The following is a 25666-nucleotide window of genomic DNA, read 5'->3' as shown; positions in this document are numbered from 1 at the left end:
TATTAGAAACCTGTATTTCCCCCCCCAATCTCTTAACCTTTGCCCTTCTACCCCTTCCCACCAACCCCACAGCCAATAAAAAAGGTTTTCCCCACTCTCCCACTCCCTCCTTGATAATTTCAGTCCTCCCCTTCCCCACCAGTGTCTCACCTCAAAACTCCATACGGAATACCGAGGGCGCGCGAGTTGCTGGCGGCCGTAAAGTCAGCGCGGGACCGCCGCCAGGACCAGGTAAGTTGATTAGCATCTTATCTTAATTAATTTTAATATTTAAATGAAGGACCTGCCATTTGGCAGCGGGAGGGCCACACCGAGGCCTCGCCACCGCTGGTAAAATGCGGCAAGGCCTTCTTGGCGTTGGGGGTCGTGGCAGGCCTCTCCCACAAGTATTTTACGGGCCCCCCGCCACGACCTCCGACATCGAGAGGCGAGTAAAATTCAGCCCATTCTTTCCAATATAATCACATAAGGTATATAATAGTTTGCACTACATCATTCAATTGTACTATAAGAGGGAACTAAATCAAGAACAGTTCCATATGTCATTTTAGATACACCTGGCATTCAAAAGATTTCAAAATGATTGCGTTTACTATCTCTTAGTCACTGATTATCATAAAGTCTTCTCCTTTCGTATCACCTATGTCCTTAATTGTAATGCGTAATTAATTAGGACTTAATCTAAATTGTAGTTACTGTTTTGTACAACGTGAATTGATTAAAAATAGGATATGCTTCACCTCAGAAAAGTATTTCGAAGGAATTTTCCAGCTTCCTTTTTAAAACACCCGAAGGTGGATAGTAGAGGGTCAGGTAAATATGTGAAACCCAGTCCCAACCCATCGCCGATGTAGCTACTTCTAGTTTAACTGGCATGTATTTGGGGACCTTTGGAGATGTGGATCAGTCATGATGATAGTTAACTGAGGCTCTGTCCCTCAGATTTTGGGAGCGACTGAACAGCTGCAGGACTGTTTCCCGGGCCTTGGGGAAACCTGGCAGCTGAAGGGAGGCAGAAGCTTCCAGATGCAACCAGTTAAGAGTTTGTCCACAACTGCTTGTAGGTCAGGAGGTGCAGGAGCACTTTCCCCCCGAAACTTCAAGCAAACCAACTCCCTCCCTGCAATCGGCTGACCCTCACAATCTCTCACTCCGTCCTCGCTGCTGCATTCTGATCTTCTCCGCCAACCACCGATCTTTTCCCATTGCCAGGGAACCATCCCCAGAAATACACAACTGCTGCCTTGCAGCGCAGGCTTTCCTGCCCAGCAGTTAGCCAGCCTTTATTCTGGTCGGTGCCTGGGTGGAAAATGGAGTAACAAATGCTAATGAGGTCCTGGTGCCAAATTCAATGGGACTTCCACCTTCCTAGGATTTCTGGGTCTCCTGTCTGCAGATTGTACCCCCCACAACCTCCCCGTAAGTATTGGGGTCAATGATTTTAAAACAACATGAAAGATAAAGTCAGCACCAGAAGGGATAATTGCTGTAATCTTATATCTCTTGTTTTACTCAGTTAATGCATCTTACTTGTAAATAAAAGTAAACATTACAGTATTGAGATGCTGTAGATTTGAAATGCTGTAGGCTTTTGATGTAATTGTTAGCAAAGATTTCCCACAGGGAATAACGCCACGGACCCAGCAGAGTATCTGAGGTCAAGGGGAAGTTAACTCATCTCAGTAATACTTTTGTCTGCCTCCACTACATAGGCATCACCCAGCGTGGAGGCATGCTGAGGATCTGCTTGTGAGTACTTCAGCAGCACAGGCCAGCAGAACATTACCAAGCATCCATCAGTGCTCTTTACAAGAGGATTTATCTGTTACAGGAAACTTTTGGTTTTCTTCAAGGGCCCTGGCAAGACCCAGGCCTAAACCGCCCAAGTGGGATTCACACCCACAGGCTGGAGGTGGGGTTGGGGGGGTGGTGGTTGCTGTTGGAACACCAGCATCCTCCAGGTGTTGCACTGGAACCCAAGCTGGGGATGAGGACATTCCCAGGCTAGGAGTTCCCTTCCGATGTCCATGCCACATTGATATAGGGGACCGTGACTGAGGTTCTGTTCCAAACAAGGGCCCAAGGAAACCTTGAACAGAGGCCCTACCAGTCCCCATCCACCCTCCTCTACCTGGCTGAACTTGTTCTCACATTAAACAACTTCTCCTTCAACTCCACTCACTTCCTTCAAGTAAAAGGTGTTGCTATGGGTACCCACATGGATCCTATTTATGCCTGTCTTTTTGTCGGACATTTCTCGTTCCACTCCTACTCAGGCGTCTTCCAACTCTTTTTCCAGTACACCGATGACTGTATTGGTACCATTTCCTAATCCTGCCCTAAACTGGAAAACTTTTCAACTTTGCTTCAAATTTCCACCCTTCTCTCACCTTTACAGGGGAGGGGAGGAGAAGATGCGTTTGGCGGTGGCATCACGCTGGAGGTGGCAGGAAATGGTGGAGGATGATCCTCTGGATGTGGAGGCTGGTGGGGTGGAATGTGAGGACAAGGGGAACCCTGTCGCAGTTCTGGAAGGGAGGGGAAGAGGTGAGAGCAGAAGTGCGGGAAATGGTCCATCTCCGACACTTCCCTTCCCTTCCTTGACCTCTCTGTCTCCATCTCTGGGGATAGGCTGTCCACTAATATTCATTATAAGCCCACTGATTCCCACAGCTACCTCGACTACACTTCTTCACACCCTGCCCCCTGTAAGGACGTCATTCCATTCTCCCCAATTTCTCCGTCTCCTAAGCATCTTCTCTGATGATGCAACCTTCCACAACAGCGCCTCTGATAGGTCTTCCTTTTTCCTCAACCGAGGATTCTCCCCCACTGTGGTTGAGAGGGCCTTCAACCATGTCTGGCCCATTTCCCGCACTTCTGCCCTCACCCCTTCGCCTTCCTCCCAGAACTGCGACAGGGTTCCCCTTGTCCTCACTTTCCATCCCACCAGCCTCCACATCCAGAGAATCATCCTCTGCCAGTTCCACCACCTCCAGCATGATGCCACCACCAAATGCATCTTCCGCTTCCCTCCCCTGTCAGCATTCTGAAGGAATTGTTCCTTCCGCAACACCCTGGTCCACTCCTCCATTATCACCTGACACCTCGTTCCCTTCCCACGGCATCTTCCCATGCAATCGCAGGAGGTGTAATACGTGCCCTTTTACCTCCCCTCTCCTCATTATCCAAGGCCCCAAATACTCCTTTCAGGTGAAGCAGCGATTTACTTGTACTGCTTTCAATTTAGTATACTGTATTCACTGCTCACAATGCGGTCTTCTCTACAATGGAGAGACCAAACACAGAATGGGTGATCGCGTTGCTTGACACCTCTGCTCAGTCTGAAAATATGACCCCGAGCTTCCGGTGCTTACCATTTCAACACTCCCCCTGCTCTCAAGCCCACATTTCTGTCTTTGGCCTGCTCCAGTGTTCCAGTGAACATCAACGCAAGCTCGAAGAGCAGCACCTGATCTTTCGATTAGACACTCTACCACCTTGCGGGCTGAACATTGAATTTAATAACTTCAGAGCATGTCTGGCCGTTTTTTTATATGTTTTTTTTTTAACCACGGGCCTGCTTTTCCTGTAGTCAGAGCTACTCATTATTCTGCTATTAACAATCTTTCTGGACTAATGCTTTGTCTTTCACCACAAGCATTAACACATGCTTTGCCTTTGTCCCAGGACAACTTTGTTATTTAATCTCTCCTGCCCTATCAAACACCTTCCCCTTTGTTTTCTCCCCCACACCCCTCCCCTACACTTGCTTAAAACCTAATTCTTTTCTAATCTTTGCCAGTTCTAATGGAAGGTCACAGATCTGAAAAGTTAATTTTGCTTCTCTCTCCGCAGATGTTGCCAGATCTGCTGAGTATTTCCAGCACTTTTTGTTTTTGACCCAACGAAACCAGGCCTATCTCATGGACCTTCCACCACCCTCCCAGTGGAAAGGCCCACAGGGATCATAGTTAATTAACGTATCCTCATTTCTCTGCAACAATTCATCAACCTGATTGTATCTTTCTTATATTTTTGGATGAAGTTTTTTTTGTTTGAGAATTGCAAAAGTGCCAAAACTCAGGCTGTCAACTGTGTGAAGAGGCATAGTCTGTTCCAGTCAAGTTTGAACAGATGGTTGGGACCCATTGAGAATCTGGGGATAGCAAATTAAAATTTAAAATGGAACACTTTAATGTGTAAATCATAACTCCCTCCTCATGTAATTCAAGAGCAGTGATGAAAATTGATTAGTTCAATCATTTATGCTGGAATTAAATACTCAACAGCACCTGCAGGTAGCAAATTGAATTATTCTCCTTTAACTCACATTGAAAAATTGTTAATTGATAAAGATAAGTAAAACTTGCTTACCTGGTTCCAGCAAGCATGACAACCTTAGCCAATTTAATACCCTTTGGGACCAAATCTTTAATCACCTCCCTCAGAATCAATGAGCCCAGAAATGCATAATCAACTGGAAAGGAAATACTTATATTAATGCACAGAAACATATTTACATTTGTTTCTCCTAATAATATGTCAAAGAATGGCATTAAAACGTACCTTGGCGAGTTTTTGGTGCAGTTCCACTCCACACGTCACTTGAACAATAAGGTACAAACCTGTTTCATAAAAAATAGAAATGAATGAAGAATTTAACGAACAAGTATATTTCAAGTTAATAAATTAATTCTTTCTATATCAAATGCAAAATATGTACAAGCGGAGGCACACAAACAGATAACAGTTTTGTGTTCTTGGGATGTATATTAACCACCAATCATCCTGCCATGTATTAAACAAGTAGTGGGTACATCAGATCAAAAGGATCAAAACTGTCCTCATTGGACAGGGTGTTAATATAATACAGTAAAATATTATCCCTAAATGTTCCTGATGCATATTGTATCATATATAAAAGTCTTACATTTATATAGTGCCTTTCATTACCACAGGATGTCCCAAAGTGCTTTACAGCCACTGAAGTACTTTTTGAAGCATAATCACAGTAGTAATGTAGGAAATGTCCCAGCCAATTTGCTCACAACAAGCTCCCACAAACAGCAATATGATAACAACCAGATTATCTGTTTTTGTGATGTTAATTGAGGGATAAATATTGTCCAGGACAGTGAGGATAATTCCCTTGCTTTTCTTGAAAATAGTACCATGGGATCTTTTACATCTACCTGAGAGGGCAGACAGGGCCTTGGTTTAATATCTCATCAGAAAGATGGCAGCTCCGACAGTGCAGCACTCCCTCACTCCCATACGCGTGTCAACTTTGATTTTTGTGTTCAAGACCTGGAAGTGGGACTTGAACCTACAAGCTGCTGACTCAGAGGCAAGTGTGCCACAGATGACACCTACATATATCTACAAAGCATGCCAGACTCCTGTGGTGAGAATATCAAGATGGCACTTCTCTCACTTTCTTTGTCTGATTACACTTCAAGGTGAAGAACCTTGGGATAAATTTCTACATTAATGACGTTAAAGTTGTTGATGATGTGCACTCCTTAAATCAATCTTGAACTATTGAAACCGCAAATGAGTGCTGAGTGGAATGATAGATGACATAAAACACTATTGTTCTCATAAAGGCCAGTACAGAATATCCCCTGAAACTAGTGTGGGATTTATCTCAGTATCAACTGATGAGTTTCTGTGGTTTAAAGACTCTCTTGGGGGGACATTTCAGCCTCGGTAGGGGATGTATACTGGCAGTATCAGATTGGCCGCCTGTTATACACCCCACCCAATTTTCTTTTCCATTGACTTAAATAAAAAGGGAATTTGAGCACGTTGTGTAATGGGTGGCAGATCCAATACTGCCAGTTCACCTTTTCCACTGAGGTCGGTAATTCCTCCCTCGTGAATATCTAGAAAAGCCTTTTCTATTTGTTTACAAAGGAAATTTCTTTGAAAATTGGCTGGTGAGAGATTATGGTGAGAATAACTGAAACTTTTGTGCACGGGTGGCGTGCTTTCTTAAGGGTGGGGTTAAGGTATAAAGCCACTTTCCTCCTTTCCGTTCCTGGGTACAAGTCAGTAAGAGTACACCGTGCGTGACCTGACCCCACCTGATTCAGAGCACTTACACTAGGCTGAGAGGTGGTAATGGCTACCACCTTCAGAGCCTCCTGGCTGCTGCCCCAAAGCAGGACCTTTGGCCCTGTAAAAGGAAGAAGCCCACATTTTGACTGCCTCCAGGATTTTGCTCCAAGCCATAGCTCAGATTCTGTGACCTGAGGGGACTGACATGATCAGTAAGGCCGACTTGCTGTGGGAACTCATCCATTTGGGACAGCACCAGTTAATGACCCAAGAAAACGAGGTATGATGATGCCACTACTATATCATTAGAATGCTCCAGGAGCAAGTGTTCCAACCCTCCTAGAGGAAACCCTGTAAATACACAGGCAATGCAAAAGAGACAGTCTCTGCTCCTTTTCCCTCTGATTCATACCAGGAAATAACCAGAGCCAAAGTGCAAAGCAGGAGAAAATCAGTCCTGCATTGTTTGGACAAGAAAGTTAACTTAACTCCCCATCTCGAAATACTTGACACTGGCAATCAAAAGTTGAAACATTGCGCTGGATTTTGTTCTCCCTCAGTTCCGTGGCGGGGGTGGGGCCTGAAGATGGCTCCGGATGAGGCCTGCCATGGACCTTGATGCCCGGAGGGCCCAGCCTGATCCACCCGGCGGCAGCGAGGCTCCGTGGCCCCCTCCGCCTCTGGGCGACGGAACCACAATTTAAATATTCAAATGAATAGAATTAATACATTTACATAGACTTACCTGTGATCTTGAGGATCTGTGGCGATCTTCAGCACAGCGTCCAGCACCCACGCCTTTACATCCCCCGGGGAGGGGGGAAGAGGTACGTTTGTCAATTTGGGGGACGGGGAATGGGTCAAATATACATAATGGGTGTAGGGGATGGTGGGAAGGGTTGAAACTTAAGCTTTGTGCAGTTTGTGGGGGGAAGGTCAGGTGTAAGATGTAAGTGTTTTGTGGGGGGGGGAAGGGCAAATGGTTATTGTAATTGTTATTTGGGGGGGTGGGAAACGGGTGTTAGAATTTTATTTATTCAATTTTGGGGGTAGGACTTAAAAAATTTAAATTGGGTGGCAGGGCTGGCTGCCCTTTAAAAAGGGCGCCAGCACCAGTGCACAGGCAGCTGACGCCTTTTCTGGGGACGGACGGCCCGCCCCCTCCACGAGATTGGGGTGTGCGGGCTGCCCCGGCTATTTCAATGAGCCGCGACGCTTTAAATTGCGGCAGCTCTTTGGCGTGCAGCCCACACGGGCGGGCTGCCATTTTTTGAGCTCGCCCCAAGATCGGCAGCGGACTCTTAAGATCCAGCCCATGGTTCCATTCCTCGTGACTGACATCTCATACCCTGAGCGGCACAAAAGTTCACCCAAAAAATATAATTTAAAAAAAAATGACTGTGAAATTCCATCATACAAAAACACTTGGGAACCCCATCCCCCCAAATAATAGCTGAAGTTGTATATAAGTAGATAAGGCAATGAAATATCATTTATCACCAACCCAGGCTTGACTCCGTCTTAGACAAGCCTACAGCTTACCTCTGTGCCTCTCGGCATCTTCCAACAGCTCATTGAAGCACTTGGCGACGGCTCATTATGAGCAGCAACCCCAACTGCCCTATCCCACTCTCATTGACTTTACCACCCAGTGTGCCCTCTGGGGGCTAATCTTGCCAATCTTCTTCCTGTCCAACTCACACCTCCCACTGCTGACTCTGTGGACTCTTCCAATGAATCAGTTCTCACCATCCCTCTACGCATTTCCCTCCAGATGTCCGTTCGCCTGTGAACTAGGCCCTTGCCATCCATGAACTTATTGTGGATGATTGCATTGACATCATGGCCTTAACAGAAACCTGGCTTAGGGGTGATGACACCTTGCCCCTTAATGAAGCCTCCGCTCCTGGCTACATTTTCCACCACTTGCCCTGCCAAGATCGTCGCAGTGGCGTTGTGGTGCTTATCACAAGGTGACATCTTGATCTGAGCCCCTACTCCACTGGTACTTCCTCTTCCTTCGAGCATCTCACCTTCTTCCACCCCTCTCACCTCTCTTTCAAAATCATTGCTCTCTACCGCCCTCTCAAGTACAATAACAATTTTCTCACCAAGATATCTTCACTGCTTTCCTCCCTCAGCGTCTGCACCAAACGACTTCTCATCCTTGGTGATTTCAATCTCCATCTCAGCTCATCATGCTCTCTCTCCTCTGAGTTCACTGCCCTCTTATCCTCCCTAAATCTTTCCCTCCATGTAAACTCTCTAACCCATATTCACAGCCACCCCCTTGACTTTTCCATCTCACGTGGTCTTGCTAGTCCCATTGTATCAATTAAAGATAAGGCCATCTCTGATCACTTCCTTATATCACTCACCACCCACATCCCCCTTCCACGCCCCAGCCCTAAACCGTTCTGTTTCTATCCCTGGGAAAAAACTATCCCCTAATTCACTTACAATGCACTTTCAAAATTCCAACTCTTCATACGCCTCCATTCACCACAACATTTCTGCAACTGTTGATTTGCTCAACTGCACCCTCACCTCCACCTTTGATGCCCCAGTCCCCAATAAAATCATTACTCTCTCTCACCCTGGCCATTCCCCCTGCTACGGCCCTCATCTCCGCTCCTTTAAATCCAAAGGACACAGACTTGAACAGATATGGCAGACAGCTGGTTTAGCCATCTGCCACCAGATTTGTGGGACTACTTCAAACACTATCAGGTCCTGCTCTTTTCTGCTAAAACTGCAACTATTCCAGGATCATCCTGAAATGCAAAGATAACCCCCAGTTTCGTTTCTCAACTGAAATCCATCTTCTTAAACCCCTCTTCCCTGTCCCCTCAATCCTCATCTTCAACACTGTGCGAGGAGCTCATGAACTTCATTGTCACTAAGATTAAGACTGTCCAATCAGCTGTCTTTGCCGTGTCCCTCCCTTCCACTAGCCCACCTGGCCAAACTTCCTATAATGCTCCCCCCTGCCCTAGCCCTGAACTTTCTCCAGTTTCTCTCCTATCTCCCCTCATGCATTCTCTGAATTCATCTTGTCCATGAGACCCAACTTCTGCTCCCTCAATCCTATTCTTACTGAAGTGTTGACCACCCAACTTTCCCCCCGATCCCCATGTTAGTGGATTATTGTTAAAAATTCTCTCTCTTCAGGTGTTGTCCCTTTCCCTTTTAAATCTGCCATCATCACCCCTCTCCTCAAAAAACTAACGCTCAACCCCCCCGTTCTTGCACACTACCGTCCCATCTCCAATCTCCCTTTCCTCTCCAAAGTCCTTGAACATGTTGTCGCCTCCCAAATCTGTGCCCACATCTTCCCAGAAGTCCATATTTCAATCCCCCCAATCAGGTTTCTGTGCCTATCACAGTACCAAAACAGCTCATACCAAAGTCACAGATGACATCCTATGTGACTGTGTCAAAGGTAAACTTTCCCTCCTTGTTCTTCTCGACCTGTCGGCAGCCTTTGACATGGTTGATCACAGCATCTTCCTCCAGCACCTCTCCATTGTCACCCAGCTGGATGGGACTGCTCTCACCTGTGGTGGTATTTAATGGAGGCGACAGGGGCTTCAGCCACTGGCTGAAGAGCCGGCGAGAGCCCCACGTTGCCTCTTCACGGGAAGGCCGCATCATGTGCCAATTAGGTACTTAACTGGGCAGCAGTGGGCCTTCCCCAGGACTAAGAACCCTGTTGATGGGAGTCCTGCACGGCAGCTCTTTTACTCAGCAGTGCCACAATGTAAAGCATCTGCACAAGGCCCAGGATCATCGATGGATCCATGCCACAGGTGAGTGATGGCGGGAGAGGTTTCATGCGGTGGGGGTCCAGGGGGAGAGAGGGTGTAGGGAGATCGGCAGCAAGGGCAGGGAGGCGGCTGTCGATGCTGCACCCTTGATCAGACTCTATGCTTTTGAACGAGGGTCCTCCCCTTGGGAGCTGGCAAGAAAGCTGCAGGGGTTTGCTTGTCATGCTCCCTGTGTGGCGACAGGCCCACCTGCCGTGGAGCTAATGCTGATGGCAGAGGGATGAGGTCCTTAATTGGGCACTAATTGCCCACTTAAGGGCTTCAATTGGTGATGGAGTGGGAAGGCCTTCCCACCACAGACCTAATTGGGGTGGAGGCAGGAAGGTGGAGGGGTCTCCAGCTGCCACCATACTGCCTGCTTATGCTCTCCTTGCCTTCTAACTCGCCACAGAGGTGAGCATAAAATCAGCCCCTGGTTTCATTCTTATCTATTGAATCAGAGTCAGAGAATCACTTGCAATGGCTTCTCTTCCTGCTCCACCACCTTTACCTCTGGTGTCCCCCAAGGATCTATCCTTGGCCCCTTTCTATTTCTCATGTGTACATGCTGCCCTTTGGTGACATCATTCAAAAGCACAGCGTTAGTTTTCACATGTATGCAGATGGCACCCAGCTCGACCTCACCACCACCTCTCTCAACTCCTCCACTGTTGCTAACTGATCAAACTGCTTATCCACCATTGGTAGCTGTGCCTGCAGTTGCCTAGGCCCTAAGCTTTGAAATGCCCTCCCAACACCTCTCCGATTCGCTACCTCCTTCAAGACACTGCTTAAAACCTACCTCTTTGACCAAGCTATTGGTCATCTGAGCTAATATCTCTTTGTGGCTCAGTGTCATATTTTGTTTTATAATGCTCCTGTGAAGCGCCTTGGGATGTTTTTATTATGTTAAAGGTGCTATATAAATATAAAATGTTGTTGTTAAAAGTGGTGCATATAAAATCCATTGTGAGTGGTTAGCAGATTTTTTATTGAAGTTTTTATTAGGAGCGGCCGACAGCCTAGTGTTCAAATCAAACAAGATAAGTTCTTTTTCTAGTCTCTGACTGAATGATTTCAGTTCCTTCTTAAGAGGAAAAAAAACTCGATTGGCTTTATCTTCATTTTTCTTCATATTTTGGTGGATTTTAATTCAATATCCAAGAAGTGTTTTCCAAATATTTTCACTGACCTTTTCACAGAGTATAACCAATCTTCACTCAATATAACAGTCCCTTTTATAGAAAAAGCAAATATTACCAGGATGTCTGACTAATAATCTGTTGCTTGAGTTATTTGCTGTACAGCCATTAAAGGGAATTGCAATTTCGTTCAAACTGCTCATCACAATGCACGGTTCTCACAAAAATGCTAAATTCAATGGATGCCTGTTATTTAGAGATTTTGATTTAAACATCTTTAATGATGTGAGAACAGATTTTGAAGTCATGTTGAAAAAATGTCAATTAGATATGGAAGTTAGTGTAGCTGAGGGAGAAAAAAATGAAAGGAAGTTGCTTTTTGAAAAATAATCAAAATAACCCAATAAAGACCAGATAAACAATGAGCAATTATTTTAAGCAGCGTGCACCTGACCCAGTAATTTTCCTGAAGTTCAAGAAAAAAAATAGTATCAAAAGCAACGTATTGACAATTTCAGTCATTTTGAACTCACATTGGCCCAATCCCCAGATACTGTGCAATGCTTTTATTCAGCTATGTAATTACTTCCATATGTACTCAGTAGTCCAGGATTTAAGTTATTATTTTGTTGATGTATAACATCATGTCTGGAGTTCAAAGTTTAATTCAAGAAAATTAGTCTACTGTTATTATTAAGATAAGTGGTGCCCTGCTCAGTTTAAGATCTAAGATTATTATATTTACTCATAAATATTAAAATATATCCATCATGTATTGTAGCATTCACTTTGTGGGATGTATTAATTATATTTTAATAAGTTACTTCTCTCTTTTTCACCCTCTTTGCAAAGTCTCTTGTACCATCTCTTTTCCCCTCCTAAGTTGTGCTGGAGCTCTTCTCTATCACTTGTGACTGGGTGTATGCAAGACCAATCTAGGAAAACCCATGCTATTGTTCTGCCTCTACCCCATGGGGTAATTGCTCAATGCTGCACTGCTGTTTTCAGTTAAATTGAACCAAAATTAGATTACTCCATGATTTTCACGCACTGGATGCTGAGTGGAGGGAGGGTAGGTCAGAGGCTGAGTTAATGTATACCTCCTAACAGCTGGCTCAAGTGACATTAGTTGGAGCACAGATGTCGGTTGTTTGTTCACTCTCAGTCTGGGAATTCCACATGCCAAAGAGGAAACCAAATGCAAAAGTGACTAAACATGGGAAGGATAGAGAATTTTTGTCTTAAATATATAACACTGATCCTTTTTATTCATAGTTTTTTTTCAAGCAATTGAGCAAAAATGTCCTATCACTTGTTACATTTGAAGTTCTGCATGGTTTATCTTTCTTAATGTGAAACACATTCTTGAAGCACAGAAATTAAAAGAAGCACTTACACCGTGTTAGCATTCCACCAATGTGGGTTCTCTTCAGGCTGTGATGATAGAATTCCAGAACCTGCCATATTGAATAAACAGTATAGACAAAGTCATTCTTCACAGTTGTCAGAGTTGATATTTCCCTATTGACTGCAATAACTTTTTCTTAACTGCAAAAATAAACTATTTATGAGGCTTCCCTTGTTTTAAATGGAACAGCATCTAAGGAAATAATGGCCCAGAATTTACTGCAATATAACAGTGAGGCTGACAGGGCTCAATGTTATTTATGTGCAAATCTCACAGCAACTGCAGGTGAGGGCAGATGCCTGATCAAATATTGAATGCTGTTGATACGCCATTAGCTTCCTGAAAACACCATCTCACTGTCTGACCCATCATTCAAATGCATTGAACGGTGTGAAGTTCCTGTGCTTGTATGGTAGATGTAAGCTAAACTCATCACGGAAAGTTAGGGCTTGTCCATTTCAGTCTAAATATCCTTTTTAATGGCATGGTAAGTCTCAGTTACTGACAAACAACCTTGCTGCCACTGAAAATTAAACTTTAACAAGTGTGGCACCTCATTGCTCCAACTTTAATTATTGTGGAAGATTTTTAAAAAGTAATTACCTTTTTAAACTTTTTCTTTCTGTCTTTCTTTCCCTTCCTTGATTTGTCTTATTCCACCTGATTTGACATTGAACTCACTATTCTAACTTACATTTTCTGGTTCAGACTCTGTGCCATTCAATAACAATTCTTTAATCTTATTTGTTAAGGGGATACAAAGTTGCTTGCCCTGTTCACTCAGGTCCTGTAGAGGGCACCAGGCGATTTCGATCTCCCCCCTTACAGCAACTTGCCATGCAAAAGCTCATGGAAATTAACCAGACTAAGGCATAGCTAATGAACAGCGGGCACCATTCATTCACCAGCTACAATAAATTCAGAGCCTAGATAATATAATTACCTTTCTGGGCTTGTGGCCATTCTGAAGAACTCATGAGCCGTGGAATTGATCTGTATCGTGCGTCACAACTTTCTTTGTTATAACAACACCAGCCACCTATGTTCATTCACAAAAGGAGTAGAAGGAAACTAATGACATTGGACTCCTCACTAGACCAAGAATATTTAGTCAACACAACACAATTTGTCTACTACAAACAGAGCCTCATGAAGTTAATGAAAACAAATTGAATTTTGATTCAATAAAAGCATTTATATAATATTCTTATTCTGTTGAAATGGAAAGTTTTACTTACATTTTAACAAAAGTGAACCTTGGTGTTGTACCACTTACTTTGCAATAAGCTTATACTATTCAGATCACCAGATTAAAGATAAAATACAGACAAATCCTGGAGACCAAAAATTTTCTATTGCTAATTTCTCTTAAAGTACTATACTTTTAATCCACAATGGCATATCTGTATCAGTTTTGCATCCTATCACTTATATAATGTTAAATCACAGTAGCGTCCTTTCTTGAGCAAGTTATCTTTTTCACATTTTCTTTGTATTGGTTTGCCCTGTTGTGCAGGAGAAGAAGAACTTGCATGACCTCAGGATGTACCAAATCATTTTACAGACAATGAACTACTTTTGAAGTGTAGTCATTGTCGTGATGTAGGAAATGTGGCAGCCAAAGAGTCGTGAGATGATGATCAGATAATCTATTTTTTGTGGTGTTGGTTGAGGGATAAATGTTGGCCACAACACTGGGGAGCACTCTCCTGTTCTTCAAATAGCCTCATGAGATCTTTTAAATTAATTTGAGGGAGTAGAAGAAGCCTCAGTTTAATATCTCACTCAATAGACTGCACTTGTGATGGTGGAGCTCTGAGGGAGCATTGATGTGTCATCATAGATTATGTGCCCAAGTCTCTGGAGCGGGATGTAAACACACAACCTTCTGGCTCAAAGGTGACAGTGCTTACCACTGAGCTATGGCTGAAACCTGTCAGCCAGCCATGCAATGCTTGACATTATCCAGGGATCTTTCTGTTGTGGAATGACCAAACAGATCACACACCGAAGGACAAGTAATATTACACTTTCCCTCAGAATTTGCAATAGTAGTTGAAATTACAGCAGGCAAACCTTTTCATGTTTCAAAACCATCTGTGTAGAATACCAGCACAGTACAAGTCTGGCCTGGTAGCACACAGATTGAAATTGGAGTCTACACTAAGACAGGTAAAAGGGTTGGTAACACTGCTGCAATCTAATCAGAACAATGCTCTACAGGCTCTGCCATGTCAGTCACACAGATGGCAGCATACAGCACCATGGGTAGAAATTCCAATTTGAAAACTTCACCAACAAATGCATAAGGGGTAATTTTAACCAAACTCATTGGGTGGAAAACATATGGGGTCAGGTGGAATGCTGATTTTACACTCTGCCCAATACTATTCATTGGCTTCAATGGACAGTAAAAACGGGTGGGGTGCATAACCGATATTGTACCCAATCCCGTCAGTTTCCCAGCTGGTGGGATAGTTACAATTGTCCCCATTGGGCATTCCACCTGATCCCATGGGTTTCCCACAGGTGAGTTGGGTTAAAATTACCCATCTCACTACATTCCTGTGTGCACTATTTCCATTCAGGCTTTAAATTGGTTAATGTTTGTGTAAACATAATGCACACCGGAATTATAGTATTGCATTAAGTGCTTTTTGCATGCAGTTTACTAACTGGAATTTCCATTGTTGCTCAAATGTTATCTGCTAAATATCTGCATAATAATTAACAATATGAAAATCTCATGAATTCACATTAAATTCTCTTGGCATCATCTATGAACACAGACAAAGCAACTTATTTTCTAATTAATGAGGCCGATTTTTAATAATTGCATCAATAATTAACATATTCCATGATAACTTATTTTGATATAACACTCTTCAAATAAAGAGTCTACATCCACTAGTTTACCATAATTCACATACCTTCTAAAAATATTAACCATCGCTTGCTCCCTTTTGACTCTCTTATGTAATACCTGTGAATTAACCAGTCACAAATGCAATAAAAGTCAATATAAAATCCATAACAAACAATCAGTGCGGCCACATGTTGTGTTAATTTGATTCTACATAAAAATGTCAAAGCAGGAATATTTTAATCTTTGAACACCATCAAATTTAAGCTATGTGCGTTTTTTCTATATTTAATATTTTTTAAATGTATTTTTTTTTACCCAGCTGGAGTTCCATCATTACATGTCACTGTCGTGCTCCTCAGAAAGTTAAGCTTCATCTCATCAGTTGTAGCTGATTTTGAGCATTGGTACAGGGTCTGAGCTAGAGTCCTGACATGAGACACCAGATTTTCATTGTTGTCTTCTGAAGCAGTAAGATTAGCATGAGGTGGTTCTTCGTTTGTGACTGGTTGTGCTGATTCTCCATTCGGATTCGGAGTCCTTCTATTCGGACTGGAATTCCTGGATGTAGCCTTTGAATTTGACCTGTTCTGGGGCTCCACTGCTCCCAGCAAGGTGATGAAAAAGACGGTGCTGAAAAGATTCATGGCACAATGGGATCTGCAAAAAATAGTCACATTAACAACGAACCTTGTCAATTTACAAAAGCAAGTTTAAAATAATTCATACCTTTGTAAATGTGCTGAAGAAAGTTGTTGCAGTAGTGATGTTAGGTTAGATCCAGAAGCTTTTTGATCTCAACACTATCAGCACTCTTAGAAAGACAGGTAGTAAATGGGTGAGGGCTGGTCCTGAAGCCAACCTAATGCGAAGAAAGAAATATTAGTTCTACTCAAATCTCGGATGTGAATTTGATTTTATATTGTCGCCATATGGATCAAATTTCTCTTTCTTAAATTTTGCTTTGAGCTGGCGCCAAGAAGGTGAAGATGGCATGGATTGGGCAGGAAGATAACACATAGATGCACTACTGTGAAAAATGTAAATCTTGTCTTTGAACTGACACCTACAGTACTCATAGTTATAACTTCCTTGTTTTACTTTTTCAGAGGTGCTCAATTATGGGACTGTTTTGGTCAGGTTGCATTCTTACACAGAATTCACTTAGCAGAATCCACAAAAACAAGTTAACAAAGTGGAAGGCCACTGAAAGCATTTCTCAATGTTAAGGTTTTTATATTTGGTCCTATAAAATTTATCAATTTCTTCAGTTGAATGTACTTCTGCTTGTACTCAAACTCATTGAGTGCTCAGCAGCAATTAATATTAAGAAAATAAAACAAAACAATCTACTTGTCACAATGCATAAATGGCATAGATCAAAGGTGATGTACGTTACAATTTTTCACAGTATTTCATACAGTTCCTTTGAAAGCATAATAACTCATTTTCAAGCTAAATTCAGCAGAATAATCTTACAAAGCTTCATTCTATTTCTTTTCAGAACTAAACTAAATATCCTAAAGTAAGAGGAAGCAATTGCAACACTCAGACAGCCCAGTTACATTACATTGAAACAATTAACTCAATACATAAAGCAGAATACTACAACTTGTGGATCCATTCTGTTGAAAAATTAAAAGTTATAAAAAAAACTTCATGAACAAATAATATCATTTAGAAATGCTAGATGGAAGCCTAATATAGAACAGTAAAGCAGACTTCATGGCTTTACCTTTGAATTCAGTTGCAGAGTTTGTCTCTCCAGAGACTGAAGAAAATAGTCATCACCAAGTTTGAGTTGAACACTTTGAAGGAAAACACTGGCTATTTGAACCTACCCTGCATGTCTTTCAGATAGCAGGAGGGTGACGTATTGATCATTAAAGGGGATCACGAGGGCTGTGCTCTAACCAAACACTCATCAATGAAATGCTGGACATTCACATTCGTCAACCATACTAGTTGAGCCAGTGCTAAGATCCATCATTAGAACCAGTCCCCTATTACATCAAAGATTGACAGGATCTGTCATTGCAGGAAAGCAGAGTCTTTTAGGTGTTTATGGGAAGTGACTACATACCAGACCCTCATATCTTTCAAGCAATCACTCAATGTTGACAGATTGTTTTTTGATGCCAAAATGTAGCACAATTTCTCAGAGTGCTAACCAGCCACTAACGACCTTGAAATTTACATGCCTTTAAAGTTACTGAGATCTTACTGTCAATCGTGGTGTATTTCAGGCACTTAGTAGATTGTCACAGTTGAACGCTAGGAAATGAGTACATTTTCAAACATGTATACATCTTTCAAAATTGTTTCTTCATATTTTAAATTGTTCTCTTAAACTGGTACATTGCTAATAAAGAAGAAGCGTTCTGAATTTAGGTGTTTCCTAAGTCCCTGGAAAGGCTGGGAATAGCTCACTCTGAAAATTCAGTGGAAAATTTCAATTCCATCTGTCAGGGAATGTATATTCACTGCAGCAAGTGTTACATCACCCACATCACAAATTTCTGCATTACATTTTTTTTGGGGGGTGGTGGGAAGTTGCAGTGGAAAAGGTTGTACATTTTGTATTAAAGTTCAATAACGTATTGAGGCTAATGCAATTACTGACTGATTGTGCAACCACATCACCAATTGTGTCATCACACATGTGTTGTTTTCGTACCCAATAAACATACTCTCCCAGATGAGACTATCCCTCTTATGCAGTGGATTGTTGATAAATAAAATAAATCTGAATACCAAAAGCTGTTAATAACCATTATCATAGTATTGTTAATTCACAGACTTATGACCTGATCAGTTCTTATATTATATATTGTGAATAACATCTGATTTTCTGAGGGTTGCATTCTTGAATCAGAGGGACACACAGATAAGATTAATTTGTTTAATTTGTGCTGAGGATTTGACCTCAGATGGACAATTTGATAAGTCACTGGAAAATATCACCAACACCTTTTGGAGACTTTAGTGCATCAAGTGGGGTTAATTTCTAACTAAAATGTTTGCAAAAACTTGAACTGGATTATCGATGCTAGTAGAATACCTTCCAAGAGAGCCCAGGCATTAAGGCTTTTTCACCTAAAATAATTCTCAGGTTTAGGAGATGAAAGATATTTATGACTTTCTTACTCCCCAATTATCTGTAACACATATCCATTACAAGCTAAAGCTAGACCTGTGTATGTCTGAAGGAACTGCTCAAATACTACCTTGATCCTGTTCCATTGTTCCACAGATATTTTATGGAATTAACATTGACATTAGCTTTACCCACATAAAAACATGTTTGGTTTTATGAAACAAAGGGCTGTTTTCCAACTTGCTGTCTCAGCAACACACCAGGCATTATAGATCAGACACATGTTACAGAAACAGCCCAATTCTTTTTCCATTGAAGGGAATGGAGATGTAAAATTGGACATTTTTTAAAAATGGGCAGGAGATCCACAATGCCAATTTTATGCTTGGGTGATCCCAAAGTCTTAAAAATATGTTCTTAGATGCCCGTTGAGCGAATAAGGGAAGAAAATTAGACTTCTTTTATATTTATAGTTTTCAAGACTTCAGAAGAAGGAATTTTCCTCCACACAAGATCAGATGGCGGGTTGTTCAACCTTGCCCGTCTTAGAGCGAAGACCAAAGTATGGAAGGTCCTCATCAGGGAACTCCTCTTTGCTGACGATGCTGCATTAACATCCCACACAGAAGAGTGTCTGCAGTCACTCATCGACAGGATTGTGGCTGCCTGCAACAAATTTGGCCTCACCATCAGCCTCAAGAAAACGAGCATCATGGGACAGGTCGTCAGAAATGCTCCATCCATCAATATCGGCAACCATGCTCTGGAAGTGGTTCAAGAGTTCACCTACCTAGGCTCAACTATCACCAGTAACCTGTCTCTCGATGCAGAAATCAACAAGTGCATGGGAAAGGCGGTCGCTGCTATGTCCAGACTGGCCAAGAGAGTGTGGGAAAATGGCACACTGACACGGAACACGAAAGTCCGAGTGTTTCAAGCCTGTGTCCTCAGTAACTTGCTCTACGGCAGCGAGGCCTGGACAATGTATGTCAGCCAAGAGCAACGTCACAACTCTTCCCATCTTCGCTGCCTCCGGAGAATCCTTGGCATCAGGTGGCAGGACCGTATCTCCAACGCAGAAGTCCTCGAGGCAGCCAACATCCCCAGCATATACACCCTACTGATCCAGGGGCGCAGGAGATGGCTTGGCCGTGTGAGCCACATGGAAGATGGCAGGATCCCCAAGGACGCATTGAACAGCGAGCTCGTCACTGGTATCAGACCCACCGGCCGTCCATGTCTCCGCTTTAAAGACGTCTGGAAACGCGACATGAAGTCCTGTGACACTGACCACAAGTCATGGGAGTCAGTTGCCAGTGATCGCCAGAGCTGGTGAACAGCCATAAAGGCGGGGCTAAAGAGTGGCGAGTCGAAGAGACCTAGCAGTTGGCAGGAAAAAAGACAGAAGCACAAGGAGAGAGCCAACTGTGTAACAGCCCCGACAACCAACTTTATCTGCAGCACCTGTGGAAGCATCTGTCATTCTACAATTGGCCTTTATAGCCACTCCAGGTGCTGCTTCACAAACCACTGACCACCTCTAGGTGCTTACCCATTGTCTCTCGAGACATGGAGGTCAAAGAAAAAATGAAGATAGTTTCCAAATACCTTGACCTGGGGTTTCCACGAGGGTGCATTAGTTATTTTGGCACAATACCCCCATAATCTGAAAAATTAGTGCAAAACATCAAGGATTTTCAGGCGCAACATACGTCCACTGCAAATCAAGTTTCCATGATCTTGCGTGCTGGTTTAAAAAAGTAACTTTGGAGACCGGTCCCGCCCATGTAACAGATCCTGCCCCCAAATTGATGAATCACCCATGGCTAGTTTTCACTAATTACGCCCATTTGTTGGCCTATGAGAGGGCCTTTAAATAGACATTAAGGGCAGGTTTTTACTTTGCTAAGGAACTATTATACACCAACGTAACCACTAAATGGTTCTTTATAGTCAGTTCCAGTTATTTAAAATCAGGTTACCCACAGTTGGTGGCCTCGACCTACTGATTAAAAATGCTTATTTTTTTGTGTTAAACCCAATTAGCTATATTAATAAAGCTATACTGGATTACCAGTCTTACATATAATCAAGGAATATTTCTAATGCGATTTTTGAAAAAAAATTATGTTCTAAAATGCTGCCCGATTACGCAGATTCATGGAAGGATTTGTGTTCAGTGAAATGCAAATGAATTTGAGCAGAAACTTAAGCAAAACATAAGAAATAGGAGCAGGTGTAGGCTGTTCGGCCCTTCGAGCCTGCTGTGCCATTTAATAAGATCATGGCCTTAACTCCACTTTCCTGCCTACCCCCATAATCCTTGACTGTCTTGTAGATCAAAAATCTGTCCAACTCAGCCTTTTATATATATCAATGACCCAGCCTCCACTGCTCTCTGGTGAAGAGAATTCCAAAGATTAACGACCCTCTGAGAGAAGAAATTTCTCCTCATCTCTATCTCTGTCTTATTTTGAAACTGTGCCCCCTAGTTCTACATTCCCCCATGAGGCAACATCTAAAATCATAAAGATAGTTTACACAATTATGTCAGGCTTTGCTCAAAGGATACTGAAAATATCCAGACTTATGAATGGATAGTACTTAGGCCGCTGTAGATTATTTACTTTGTAATAAGACAGGGACAGGGACACATCAATAGATATCACTGAACATGTAGTTTAAAGGGAAATTTTAGCTGAGCAATAAGGTATTGCAATAATTATTCACGTTCATAATGAACATGCTTGGACAGTTCTGTAATAGTAATTCCCAGCCTAACCACAGGAGGGCACACACATTACCAATGTGGGTTTAAACAGCCTCAGGCTCACAACACAAGGAAGCAGCATGTTCATATGCAGAAGAGAAGCTCAGTGCCATTACAGATAACAGCACCTCTATCGCAGTACCAGCAATGGTTCTGATGTTTTTCCAGGACATTTAATAAGAAAATTAATGCTTATCTTTTGAAATTTTGAAATACAGTGTTTCTATTATACCACTTTATTCTTCTTCTTTAGCCTCCTTGTCTCGAGAGACAATGGGTAAGCGCCTGGAGGAGGTCAGTGGTTTGTGAAGCAGCGCCTGGAGTGGCTATAAAGGCCAATTCTAGAGTGACAGACTCTTCCACAGGTGCTGCACATAAAATTGCTTGTCGGGGCTGTTACACAGTTGGCTCTCCCCTTGCGCTTCTGTCTTTTTTCCTGCCAACTGCTAAGTCTCTTTGACTCGCCACACTTTAGCCCCGCCTTTATGGCTGCCCGCCAGTTCTGGCGATCACTGGCAACTGACTTCCACGACCTGTGATCAATGTCACAGGACTTCATGTTGCGTTTGCAGACGTCTTTAAAGCGGAGACATGGACGGCCGGTGGGTCTGATACCAGTGACGAGCTCGCTGTACAATGTGTCCTTGGGGATCCTGCCATCTTCCATGTGGCTCACATGGCCAAGCCATCTCAAGCGCCACTGGCTCAGTAGGATGTATATGCTGGGGATGTTGGCCGCCTCAAGGACTTCTGTGTTGGAGATACGATCCTGCCACCTGATACCAAGGATTCTCCGGAGGCAGCGAAGATTATTATTAGGGAATCTCATATTGCCAAGAATTCTATGTACTTAGAAATATTAAAATTTCTATGGGATAACTTCAAATAACAATGATTGCAACTTTGTCCCGTCTGCAAAAATTACGACAAAGTAATTTATTTCTTTTTTTTAGTTTCCTGCCAACATTCTCTTTGTATTCCATATATATTTGAAGAATTATATTGCAATGATTTAATCAATGTTGCCATTTTTAGGCACATCTAAAAATATAAGAGGCAGCACCTTGAATCCCGTTTCCCTTAACACAAGAAATTATTAGTGACTTATTAAACTAAAATATTTACTTCAGAATACTAACAAGCAAATTGGAACAAATTTTAGATCTAATCAGAAAGAATATAAACAGATTAAGTTGCATTTTTTGAACAAGATTGGAACAGATACCTCTATGTTCCATTAATTATTTTGTTAATAGGATGATAATTCAAGTAGTCCAGTACACAAGGAACTGGAGTATCAGCATGAATGGCCTCCTTGTGTGCTGTAACCATTCTGTGATTCTGTTCTATGAGTTCCCTCTATCATAGTGAAAAGGTATCCACTAGGTCCCCAAGAACTTTGTCATAGAACAGAGAAGAAATTGGATCGAGGGTCATCACTCACAACCCTGCAACTGCTTCAGAAAAATATTGGCAGAGGTGTTGTTATGCATTTTCTTTCATTGCTACGGTTTGTGTGTGGACCAGTAAGTTTGGGCAAAGGGAAGAACATTTGGGGAAAAGGGGCTGGTACTCTCAAAAAAGTTAAAAATATAGTGCTGTTTTCATAGTTGTGAAAATGATGAAGAGAAACTCCTCTCCCCTTGAACTTTTCATGCACATGAAAAAAAACTTTGACTGTACCCAGGTTATGTAAAATTAATTTTAAAAATCATATCAAAGTGTTAATTTCAAAGACTGCACTTTGCAGCACCAAGTATACCTACATTAAAATAATAAAATATTTTATTACGATGGAAGATCAGGGCAACAATGGGAGTTACATTTCAATCTGAAGTAAGAAAACATTGCAATACTTTAATTTCAATCATTATATAAGATGTTTTGGAGACAAAGGGCCAATCATTTAATTTTAACCACTTTAATTTTAATATTGTTCCACATCTGGGACATGAGCCTGACTGTAATCCAGAGTGATGGAATGAAAATCACTTCTTTTCTGCCAGCTGTAAATATCTTACATCACACTAGTTTGGATGGTCGCAGTTTCTAGTGTAGAAAACTATCAATTGGCATTAAATTGCTATCTAATTCAGAGACACAAAATCGCCAGTCCAGAAAAAAAATCAAGTTGATGTATTTGAGATCCTTCTGAAATTGTTGGTACAAATCGAAGGATCTTACTCTGCATTAGTTACAAAAGGAGTCAGTGGGAATACAGTCACATTTTCACTCTAACACTCAGGCACCAACTCATCAATCTCTATTCCTGACAGATGCCAGATACTAAAGCAACAACATATGGATTGTTTCAAGCCTCATTCTGACAGTTACCTTTCTAAGATTTTGTGCACTGCAGTCAAAGTCTATATTTAACAGCTCACTTGGTCAGCTTTAAAGGACCTATTCTGCTGAACTGCAAGCTACATTATTATTTTTCATACAGACCTGAAATGTTTACTTTTTATTTTATAATGTATCCTTCCTATTAAAGGTGATTTGCCCTGGTAAAAATGTAAAATAGATGTATAGATTTATAGTAGCTCATTCTTAGATTACCATCAGCCTTTATGTATTTGAGCATAAGTATTAGTGAAGTAAATGCTTAGACAGGCTAACATGACTTTGACAATAATCTTTCTTGGATTTTTACTTTGCACTTTCATTAATAGGTATTTTTACACAGTTCCAAAAATATGGGGCTAGAAATTCCATCACATGAAAAAGGGCTCGCTGGGATGGGGCATGTAGGGGATGGGGTGCACAGTGGGTAGGGCATGCAGCAGCAGGTCCTGCAGTTGATGGGGCGTGCTCTACATGTGCCTGTTCCAAGGCAACAAATTGAATTTGTGCTGGTACCTCATCAAAATGATTCAGGCAAGCAGCCAATGAATGGCACATGTTGCATTGGCTGCACATCTGAATCATTTTGATGTTCAGGAGGGTGGGAAATAGGGCAATTCTGATGTCACTTAAAGACAGCCAGCTGTTCGTAAAAGGGAGGTGTACTCTGGCTGTAATTACCAGGGAAACTTCCCAGATTGCAGAAAGAGGTACCAACAAGATACCCAGGTTTTCTGATGCCATATTCGAAGCCCCTAGTCCAGAGGTACATAGGTGGAGGATGATTTCCCCCAGGGGACCAGAAATCCCTCCAGGAAGCACCTCCATCACTGGTGGGAAGGGATTGCAGAGGAGATCAATTCCAGGAGCGTAGCTTCCAGGATATGGTTGCAATGTTGAAGAAAGTTCAATATTCTCATCACAGTTGTCAAGGAAAGAATACAACTCTTTTACTCTCAGCTCACTGCTCCACCTCTGGCCTCACTACTCACAATGCTTCCATCACAATTTCCCTTCACTCTCCTATAATCACAGCACCACACTTCACTACAGCTCCTTATCATACTCACAAACCCACCACTATTGTAACCCTTGCTTCCTCACACCTCACATCTTACTTGTTGCATGTGTGGCAGGCAAATTCTCCAAACATTTTATAAGAGCGTCACCAGCATACTCCTTTCCTTTTTGCAGGTCAATGACACACACAAGCTAAGGCAAGAGGCTGCCATTGGAGGAGGCCGAGCCTGCCTGCACTCTTGAACCCCGTAGAAATAAATGTGCAGCTATCACGGTCAGGGGCAGAATCATGGCCAAGGGGAATGGGAACGTTGCAGGAGAAGTTGTGTAGAGTTTCTTCAGATCCTTCTCTTTCTTTCCCTTCTTACTTCTATCACGCACTACACACTGTGGGTGTCAAACTGCAAGCATTTATCCAGCCACTTTTTCCACTGTGCTGCCTTCATACTATAAGCCAACCCTTGATGAGCCAAATAAAACATTCTGTTGTAGCTCAATCTTAATATTAATCTGCTGTAGAGACTTCTTCCAATTTGAAAATTTAAAAGCAGAGATTGCAAGCTATCTTTTTCTACTTTAATGTAAACTGGAATTGAGTGATTTATAGAGCACTGATAAAATCACGTTAAAGAAGCGATAAGCAACCAGTTTCACTTTACTTGCCAGACTGTTGAAGTATCTTTTATTAACACTGCCACAGACAAAACCATGGATTTTATGAACGCCAATGGAATTCTGTGGGAAAGTCTAGAGTCCTGAAAACTTGGAATTCTACAGGATCCTGACCCACACCTGCCAAACTATTGTGATATCAAAGGCAACCATTCAGTTCGAGAAGAAAGAAAATGAAAGAACTTGTATTTAGACAACACCTCATCACATCACTTGGGACATCCCAAAGCAATTCACATACAATGAATTACTTTGACTGCAGTTACTGTTGCTATGTAGCTGAGCACAACAGACAATGTGGGCCCAGCAAGATCCCAAAACCATCAGTGCGATAAAAGACCCATTCATCTGCTTTGGTGATGTTAGTTGTGAAGGAATGTCAGACATCTGGGAGAACTCTCTGATCTTCAAAAAGTGCCTTGGGATCTTTAATGTGGGACATTTTTCTTAAAGTTAAAGAAGTTATATAAATGCAAATTGCT

The 25666-nt window shown here is 42.2% G+C and overlaps 1 protein-coding gene across 1 annotated transcript in view; it reads right to left on the bottom strand.

The window, feature by feature from the left end:
- Positions 1-25666, bottom strand: part of notum2 (notum pectinacetylesterase 2) — an 83541-nt gene that overhangs the window by 23116 nt on the left and 34759 nt on the right. The window contains exons 3-8 of the mRNA XM_068056770.1: positions 15601-15942; positions 15350-15402; positions 13363-13458; positions 12408-12468; positions 4570-4628; positions 4378-4480 (exon numbers count right to left, since the gene is read on the bottom strand). Of these exons, the coding sequence (XP_067912871.1) occupies positions 4378-4480; positions 4570-4628; positions 12408-12468; positions 13363-13458; positions 15350-15402; positions 15601-15942 (714 nt within the window). The remainder of the gene's footprint in view (positions 1-4377; positions 4481-4569; positions 4629-12407; positions 12469-13362; positions 13459-15349; positions 15403-15600; positions 15943-25666) is intronic.

Source organism: Heterodontus francisci, chromosome 24, assembly GCF_036365525.1.
Source record: "Heterodontus francisci isolate sHetFra1 chromosome 24, sHetFra1.hap1, whole genome shotgun sequence".
Classification (NCBI taxonomy): Eukaryota; Metazoa; Chordata; class Chondrichthyes; order Heterodontiformes; family Heterodontidae; genus Heterodontus; species Heterodontus francisci.
The sequence above is the reverse complement of the archived record's forward strand: the minus strand, read 5'-3'. Positions and strand labels throughout refer to the sequence as shown.